The sequence below is a fragment of the Octodon degus genome, unplaced genomic scaffold (assembly GCF_000260255.1).
Source record: "Octodon degus isolate 3935 unplaced genomic scaffold, OctDeg1.0 scaffold00146, whole genome shotgun sequence".
Classification (NCBI taxonomy): Eukaryota; Metazoa; Chordata; class Mammalia; order Rodentia; family Octodontidae; genus Octodon; species Octodon degus.
Window position 1 is genome coordinate 4,310,162 of NW_004524722.1, and position 9,862 is coordinate 4,320,023.

Genomic DNA, 9,862 nt, shown 5'->3' on the forward strand with positions numbered 1-9,862 from the left:
CTCCCCTCCTCTCCCTTCCGCTCTGTATTGGTCAGGGTTTTACTTAGAGGAACAGATATAATATGAGGAATTACAGGATTGGCTTACGCTAGTCAGCTGCAGAGTCGGATGAGGAAGCGTGCAGACCCCAGGAAGCGTCTATACACCCCAGACTGAAGAATTCAGTCCCAAGGTCGAAAGCTCACTGCTGTGCTCCCTGCGACTCTCTATTCATTAGCTAGTGGATCTGCAACAGAAGACTGAAGAGTCTGCGATGGAAGGCCAAGGATCCAAGCTGGAGGCTGAAGGGTCTGTGCTGCAAGCCAGGCGATGAAGTCCAAGTAGAACAAGAAGACTGAAGATCCTCCGAGGAAGTGGAACATTGACTCCTTCCTCAGCCCATTTATATGGTCTTTTTGTGCTGAGTCACTTGGAGGCAGAACCAGTTGTGCCCCAGCGTGGGACCCCCACTGGCGGGAACCTGCTTGTGAGTCATCCAGCCAAGTTGACACAATGTATCAACCACTACACCATCCCCTTCTTTTCCCTTTCCTTTCCTTCTATTCCATTCTCTTTTCATTTCCTGGAGGGCCAGGTCTTATTTTGATCCTACAATATTCTAATGCTTCCTGTGGATATGAAGAATATGGGGACCAAGATACAGGAAGCCTGGGTTAAAATCTTGTTTGACTAATGTTAGTTGCATCTCCTTCGATGGTCTAAATATCTGTAAACTACAGTTTCTTCAAAACTAAAATGTAAGTATTGATATTATATGTGTCTTCGTCACATTTTGAAGAATAAGTGAAGTAAGTCTTAAAGCAGGTAATAGGGTCATGGAGATAGCTCAGTGGTCTAAGTGCCTGCCTGGAAAGTGCAACGATCTGGGTTTGATCCCTGGTACCACATGTCATGTAGGCCTTGTCCAGATGTGTTGAGCTGGCCAACAAAACCAGGCCTGATGGTGCACAACTGTGATCCTAGCTCTGGAGAGGCTGAGATGGGAGAATCACTACTAGTCTAAGCTGTGTGGTGAGACCCTGTACCAAATATATAAAATTTAAAAGAAAAAAAAGCAGGCAATAAAACACAGCATTAATAGGAAAATTATTTCTTGTATTGCTTTCATTATTTAATAGTTATATTTTTCCTATTTTCTTTACTAAACTATAAAAGTCTTGGGTTGCATATTATACTTTCAGTTTATAAATAAACACAGAAAAACATTTATGAAATACTGTGGAATAGGTGAAAAATGTGACATTAACCTAATAGTTTTTATTTAATACAGTAAATTATTACCTACATCATGTTTTTTTCAGGTTTATTCTGTTTATTTTGTAAGGAGCAGACTAAGTATAGCCCTGCGGATCTGTTTTGTTTTTACACTATAGATGACGGGGTTGAGCACGGGTGGCAAAAGCAGGTATACATTGGCCATCATTGAGTGGACCACTTTGGGAATTGAGTGAGCATAGCGATGAACCAAAGACAGGCTTATCATGGGGATGTAGAATATAGCAACCGCCCCTATATGGGAGACACAGGTGCTGAACACCTTGAGCTGTTCGTCTGGAGAGGTGATGTTGAGGACAGAGTGAATAATTAAGACATAAGACAGGATGATGCATGGGGTGTCCATCCCTGTGGTAAAGACAAGGTCAACTAACCCACAGATGCTATTTGCTCGAGTGTCTGAACATGCTAATTTAATCACATCTGGATGATAACAGTAGGAGTGAGAAAGGACATTCATTCTGCAGAAAGAGACAGGCTTAAGGAGCAAAAGTAGTGGTAATATTAAGACTACAGTACGTAAAATCATCAGGAGACCCATCTGAGTGATTCTGAAATTAGTGAGAATTGCAGTATATCTGAGAGGGTTACAGACTGCCACATAGCGGTCAAAAGCCATTGCCACTAGCACCCCAGATTCCATGAAGGTGAATCCATGAAGGAAAAACATCTGGATGATGCAGGCATCTAAACTGATTTCTCTGGCCTCAAACCACAGTATACCCAAAGTTGTTGACATCGTAGAAACCGTCAGGCCCAGATCCGTGGCTGAAAGCATGGAGAGGAAATAATACATGGGCTCATGGAGAGTGTGCTGGGTGGTGATGAGGAAGAGGATCAAGCTGTTTCCAGAGAGGGTAACGGCATAAAGAGAACAGAACAGAATGGAGATCCAGGCATGGGCAGACTGGAGGCCAGGAATGGCAGTCAGCAAGAAGGTTGGAGATGTAGATGTCAAGTTGCTTAGGAGCTTCATGTTGTCCTGGATTTGCAGCATTTGTTTTCACAACTTTAACCTCCTGTAAAAGCAAATGGAAAAGAGCTGAGCAGAGCTGAAAGCTGCATGGTGTTTTCAGATACTGCCTACTTAATTTGAAAAGAACAATGGTAAGAAAAGCTAGATCTTTCCATTTTACCTTATCTGAAAAGCTTGATTCACTAAAGCTTGGGAAGCCATACATGAAAATTCTTGAAGAACACACCAATAAACATTCAGTAATAGTGGAAAAGAACAGATGCTGGGATATCATAGCAGTTAACTATAATGCAATTGGAGTAGACTGCCCTCCTCGAACAGTGCAGAGACTGTAAACTCTTTACAAAAGGCTCAAAGAATATGCCAAACAGGAGCTATTGCAGCAGAAGGAGGCCCAGTCAGATTTTGAAAGCAATATTTCCTAGCCAACTAAGAAAGTTATGGAGATGATTCCCCGGATTTCCAGTTTTTGCCTGATAAAAGACAGGAACCACATACATAATAGATAATGTTGGATCACCATCCTGTTGTTATTACAGTGGATGTAAAGCAAGAAGAAGATATTAAACCACCTCCTCCACTGGTTTTAAATCCTCAACCTAGTAATACTTTAGAGCAAAGAGAAGAACATGAATTAATACATGTTATGGAAAGATCTTTGTCACTATCACTTTCCTCTGTTGATATTAGAATGACATGATCTCCATCTTCTCTTCCAAGGAGAGATAATTGTTTTCATCATGAGAGTGGAGCACACATTAGGTCATTGTCAGGATACTCAGATCCTGCAAATGTTGAAAGAAGAGCATCAGATAATTTTAGAAAATAAAAAATTGGATTATATGTTTAGAAGAGGGATGGACTGAAAAGAAGGCAGCAGCTAGAGGAAGAGCTACTAGGAACAAAAATTGAGGTGGAGAAGCTGAGAGCAATTCGCTTGTGACACGATCTACCTGAATATTTTAGTCACTAAGTTTGTTTTGCAATCTTACAATTAGATAATTTCAGTTTTGGCCAAATATACTTTAATTTGGGATTATCCTAAAGCAGAATGCATGTTCTTAAATAATGCTGATATCTATTGTGAATAATTTTGTCATGATTTTCCTTTTGAATTTTGACATGATTTTTAAATTTAATATTCTTTTTAGATATTCAGACTTAGTGATTGATCTCTGTGGTAATATTTTTCATTGTCTTTCCTCTTTTTTTCCTAAGATAGATAATCTTACAAGAGATTTTAAATTTTCATCATTAGAATATACACAAGTTTGCGTACAAATGTGCAATTTCTTTGAAAGTTGTGAGTCTTCACTATTTTTACTTAGAACTTTGAAAACTAATTAATATTTTTTCTTTTCTTTCTTTTTTTTTTTCTTTTTTGTACTAAAGATTGAAGTTGGGACCTAGCACTTGCCAGGCAGGCTTTTATGCTGCTGAACTATATCCCTGTTCCTAAAATTTTTTGTTTTAGTTTTTTTTTTTTTTTTGAGACCTCGCTATGTAGCCAAGGCTGGCCTTGAACTTACTTTGAGCTTATGACATTGGCCTCAAAGTTAGATTCTTGTGTTTCAGCTTTGTGAGTTTTGGGATTATAGGTTTTAAATTAGCCCAAGCAAGAAGCTAAATCTGTGTGGACTTTTTTTATTGCTTTTATTTTTTGAAGGATTGAGGTTTGGATTTTTAAGGTGGAAGATGTCTGGAAAAGTCTTTTTCTCTTTTCAGTTTAGAAGTAATGGAACTGAAGTCCCAGAGGAACTTGCGGTAACAAAAGTATGGTAGAACAAGGACACCAATATTTTTTTGGTCAGTTTTTCTCCCCATTTGTTGTAAAGAAGGATTAGTCCATTAAAGCATTCTCCAAATTGAAATTAGAATTTATTTCATTTAAATTGTTTTATAGATTGTTAGGTTATAAAGTCAAGGGAATTGTATCATTAGCCTATCTCTCCTTTAGTTATTTATTTACATTTTGAGACAGAGTGTCACAGTGCAGTTTAAACTTTGAGTTCACTGTGTAGCCCAGGTAAGCCTCCAACTTGAGGTAATCCTTTCTCAGCCCAAGAGTGCTGGGATTATAGACACGCACTACCACACCTGACTCGCCTCTCTTTATTATCTTGCAAAATTAGAGCAGATATATTATTAAAGCTCCTACAGTGTATGTGTATATTTAATAGTTATATATGCATATGTACTAATATACATGCTTATGTACATATATGAGTGGAGCAATGTTTCCAGTATAGATCTGGAGCAACAGCAGCAGCAGCAGCACTTGAAAAAGAGTTAGAAATCACACCATCCAGTTGAATCACAAGCTCTGGAGATGGGACCTTGTCTCCTTTCAGAGATACTTAAGCTAGCTAACCTTTGAAAGCAATGCTGCCGAGTAATTCAGAATTTACTATGCTGCCTAAATCATGCTAGAAGCTCCAAAATTTTTGTTGAAAAGCAAAATGAATGTGAACCGAGAGATACAAATTTTGAGGTTGGTTGATGCCAGATTATAGATGACATTAAGTCCTGATTTTAAGGAGTCAGACAAATGAGTGTATGATAGGTAGCCACTGATGGTTTTGATTATGGAGCATGATTACAGCTGGTTTTTACAAAGAGTGTGAGAGTTGCATTTAGGTTATGGCTATGGAAACAGAAAAAAAATGAAATTGTCATGGGTGCTATTTTAGCCTGTAGATTGCTTAATTTCATTGGTTAAATTAATAGAGCATTTTATATCTGCTGTTAGAATTAGGTTTTATGTTACAAAAATGTCTTGAAATATTATTTTGACAACTTTATCTCTTCAATTTGACCCATAACTTTGAGTATAATGAATCTTTTAATTTGAGGTAATATTTTTATTATATGATTCTAGTAAATACATCTTTATGCTAGAAAGCTTTAACTTTTTCAAATTATTGAAAGCAAATTACTATACAAAATTTAAATCATAATTTCAGAGTGCTGCCACTTAAAATTGATAATATTCAACTTGAGTGTTTACTTTGTACAGTGAAGTCAGTTTTCCAGAGTGTGTATTGTGTAATATTCTGTGAGATATTTGTAGAAAATAGTTCTGTGTTCAAAAAGTACATATATCTTTTTGATTGTTTGGTTCTGAAATCATTGTGAAAGGTAGAAAATTTATGTACAGAGTTGCCTTTGAAAAGTCCTCTGCTGCTCATAAAATAGTATAAACATAATTTGTTGCAGCTATTTTTAATCCCACATTGTTCAAGCTTACTATATCTTTGGTTATTTCAGATGTCCTATTTATTAGCTTAGGTTGTGTATAAAAAAACCCTATTCCTACTTGTTTTTAGACACCAGAATTACATTCATTGCAGTATTTGCAGTAGTGGTTTTCTGAGCCAATCTTGCTAATTTTAACTGGCAAAAGTTTAAATGAATATAATTCTGTTCCATTCCTTGACCACTCATGCAACCATGATTACAATAGCACTATTTATGGGAAATTTTGGTTAAAGAAATTACTAATTTGCCAAAAGAATCCTTTTTAAAGTCTGTTTATTATTTTGCAGAGCATGCGAGGGAAATTCTGAGTTAAATATTCCCATTAATTAATCAATTAATTTGTTTATTTATGCAGAGATTTGCTATGTGGTTCAGCTAGTCTTTGAACTCACTTTGTAACCCAGGCTGGTCTTGAACTCATGGCAATCCCCCAGCCTCAACCTGAGTGCTAGGATTAAAGCATGTGCCACAATACCTCGCTGTTCCTTTAAAAAAAAATACTAAGATTTTGAGTTTTGAGACTACTTACTGACTCGTAGTTTTTTCTGAGGACCCTGTAAGGGGAATATAGTGGAGGAAATTTAGGTAGGAACAATGGAATATACATTGACACTTTCAGACATCTTGTATACCATAGAAACCTGTTTGTTAACTTATATACAAAATGTAATGCTAGGAAAATAGAGTGATTTTATTTTTATTGTAGACTTAATTCTGTAGAAGTATTTTAAATTTGAAAAAAATAAAGTCAAAAGATCATTAACCTAAAAGGTTAGGGTACTTATGCCACCTTCCCATTTCTTACAGATATGAACATAAATGAATGTTATTGTCATGAATTACATTTTCTAAACAAAGGATGATTTATAATGACGTTCTTAAAAACCCTTCATTTCTAAAAAATGACAACTTCTTGAAATAAAATAAAATATTTTGATTTTATATAACGAAAAAAGTAACAAATAATAGTGTTATACAAAAATATTTAGTTAGTTTTGAGAAGATAATTTTCCAAGGAAACGGATAAGGTCTTTGTCATTTAAACTCTAAATTAAATTCTGATATTCATTTTCCAGCCATAGTTAGGGACATTTAGCAGATTTATAAAGCTTTTAATTCTTAAACCTAAGAAAAATATTTTATATTAGTTTTGCACATTCTGATAACTATTTTATATTGTTATACATTTAAGTTCTACCAGATTCTCTGTATAAGGCTAGATAAAAATCAGTGCATTCAATTTTGAATATGTTTTTTGTGAAAGGAATAAGAGAAACTCACTTGTGTTTGTGGTTGTCCTAGATGCGTGAATTTCTAGAAATGAGTCTATATTTTTGCCAGTAAAAGAAATTTTTGCTTATGTATCCTTTTAATTAAATAATATGGGAGAAATACTTTAGAAAATAGATTTGTGAAACCAATGAAGACAGAACTCTAGAAATTTTTGGAAATGACTATATCCAGTAAAAAAAGAGAACAGGAAACTTTATGGGAACCATAGAACCCAAAAGATTGTGACTGGGTTTTGCATGAATGACAGTGTCCAAGGGCTTGAGCCAAGATCATAAGATTAAAAAATTCAGGTATGACTTAGATTTGTTACTGAACCTGGAACAAGCAGGTAAGTTTTAGGGGTTAAAACTGACAAGCTGTGACAGTGGCTTGGAGAATGAATGGAAAATTAGTGGATAAACTGTACATTTTAGTTCCCGAAACTTGGGTGTGAAATCAAGAAGAGAAATAAACCATGATTAAAGAAGGAGGAGGGTGAATGGAAGATATCTGAAAGGTCAAAAACTTACAGAAATGAATAGATTTATCAACCAAATATGAACAATGTCCATAGAGATTGAAAATATGCATTGAAAGGGATTAATTGATAGATATGTAAAGATCCTTAACAAAGTATTAGGTGATTAAATGTAAGTCAGCATCTTAATTATCTCTCAAAAGGATAAGGACTATCATTTTCATTGATACCGAAGATCAAATGGATAGCTTGGTGGAGAATTATGTCACAGAATTATCACCCAATGTCTCCCATTCTCTCTTCGAATGAAAAGGAAGATAGTTACTGCTATTGAAAAAATGTTGAGTGAGGGTTTCTGACTTGAAGATGACATACAGGTTTTGAATAGATGAGAACTGAGATGTAGATATGGACATACTGTATAGCCTTGTTCCATTAAAATTCTAAAAGCAATCTTAAGTAGTAAACTTACATTATTAACATAAATTATAGCAAGACTTAAAACTGAATAATAGCAATGTCACTTTCAATTTTAATGTTTTTCAATTAAGCTCATATAATACTAAATGGCAGTATGTGAAATTTGCTGTATGGGATTAAGTGCTTCTTTATAAATGCAGAGTTGCTGTACTTTTATGCTTATTTTCAATAATAAATCTTTAGTTTCATGGTTATTTATTCTATTTCAAGAAAAACCAGTAGAATATTAACCTTAAATGATTAGATAATGTTAAATGTTTCTCCAAGGACACAGAAGAGCCTAGAATTATCTTACTTTTCTCTAAATCTATTTGAGCATTTTTGAATAGGTAATGCTCAAGCTTAAAGTCAAAGCAGTAAACATTTTCTCCACTGTCTTACCAGTTTTATGTGGAAAGCAGAGCCTTTCATGCCATTTCCAGCAGAGATGGAACAGTGTGCAGCTCTGGAGCTCTGGGCTTTATCGCTTGTTGGAATTAAGCCATGTGCTCATCATTACAACATGGCCCTCCTGTGGCTGTGGACAAAGAGAATCCCAAATTACTCTCTAATTACAAATACAGGGGCCAGCGAGATAGCTCAGGAGTCTAAAGCTCCTGCTGAGGCAAACTTAGGCAGGCCCAGGGGACTTCAGGGAAATGTGGTTTGATCCCCGGGATACCACAAGCTGAACCAGTCCCACCCTCAGTGTTGGCTGAGCTGATCAAAAAACAAATAAGCAAAAAACAAATACAGGGCAAGGCTGTGCAGTCTCAGGTTTTAAATTATTAACTCATGACTAATTTTCTACAGGGACATTGACTACAAAGTGAAAGAGACCAAATCAAACATATACAGTTAGTTACCCATGTTTATTGATGCTTACATATCTATGCATTCCATTAAACTCACATCAAAGATATTTATTGTGCATTGAACTGAATTGAATGTGTACTGAACTTATTGAGACTTAAGAATTATTCAAGAAATTTCAACAACAGAAAGTACTGGGATCATAGGTGCGCGCCACCAAGCCTAGTCTCAGTTGCCCTCTCAGAGCACCCTGGGGGTGGGGCCAGCACAGCAGGCCTGGGGATTGAACCCCTGGCCCCTGTGCCTACTTGCAGGTGCTTTTGTCTGCTGAGCTATTTGGCTCACAAGAAATTTCAACAAAAGATTTTCAATTTGAAGTACATAAGACTCCCAATAAATATTTGGACTGATATTCAAGCCAAAAATTAATTTTGAGTAAACACAAATTTTGCAAATTTTGAATCAGTGTAAAAGAATGAAAAATTTCTCCATTATTGTCATCTATGGGCTCATGATCTAGGCAGACTTTATGCAAATCCTGCTGTGATAGTCAGTTTGTAGTATAATAGACTAGCTTCCAATTACCCATTCTTCCATGTACCCAAGATTTTGTGTATTCCTCACTCTCACAGTGTAGCTAGGACCAACAGGACCTGTGACTTTCTTGCAGCCAACGGAATGTGGCAAAGGTGATAGGATATCATTTACCTGATGAAGGTTTCCATGAAGCAGGCAGTCAGGTTGGGCAGCATTTTATGTTGCCTCAGGATATGAGGGCGAAGTCCAGCCAGTGATCAGTCAAAGAATACTTATGGCTTCTTGGGTCAATATCCAGGAAGGAACTGAATTCTTTAACTCAGCCTCTGCCGGAAATTAATTGAATCTTGCTAATAATAACTATGTGGGTTTGGAAGGATATCCTTTTCCAGTTGAAGTTTAAAAGATGTTTTGTAGAGGACTCAGTTAAACAGTAGTAGACTTTTGACTTACAGATTCTGAGACAAAATATTTGGGTTATTTATGGTATTATTTAAAGGGATATTTTCAGCATTTCTTTTTCTTTTTCTTTTCTTTTTTTTCTTTTGCAGAACTGGGGATTGAACTCAGGCCCTTGTGCTTGCCAGGGAAATGCTTATTCTACTAAACCATCTCCCTGGCCCCCAGAGTTTCTTGATATTTTAGGATCTCTGGTTCATAATGGGCATAGAAACACTAATACACAGACTGATATTTAATCCTGCCCAAGTGATCTGTTATGATTATTTACAGGGATTTTGAAGCTGTTGAGGACAAAAACTGTACTTTTTCCCTTTGAGCACATTTGGGTACAT

The 9,862-nt window shown here is 36.1% G+C and overlaps 2 protein-coding genes across 2 annotated transcripts; one reads left to right on the forward strand and one right to left on the reverse strand.

Annotated features, from left to right (window-relative positions):
* Positions 1–1,312: 1,312 nt before the first annotated feature.
* On the reverse strand, positions 1,313–2,272 carry LOC101565298 (olfactory receptor 51F1-like). The gene has a single exon (XM_004641977.1). The coding sequence runs from the start codon at positions 2,270–2,272 to the stop codon at positions 1,313–1,315; it is 960 nt and encodes a 319-aa protein (XP_004642034.1).
* Positions 2,273–2,379: 107 nt separating this feature from the next.
* Fsbp (fibrinogen silencer binding protein) lies at positions 2,380–3,463 on the forward strand. The gene is given in 4 exon segments (XM_012517100.2): positions 2,380–2,752; positions 2,755–3,022; positions 3,024–3,082; positions 3,085–3,463. Coding segments are annotated over 4 exon segments (840 nt in total). The 3' UTR covers positions 3,225–3,463.
* Positions 3,464–9,862: the final 6,399 nt, after the last annotated feature.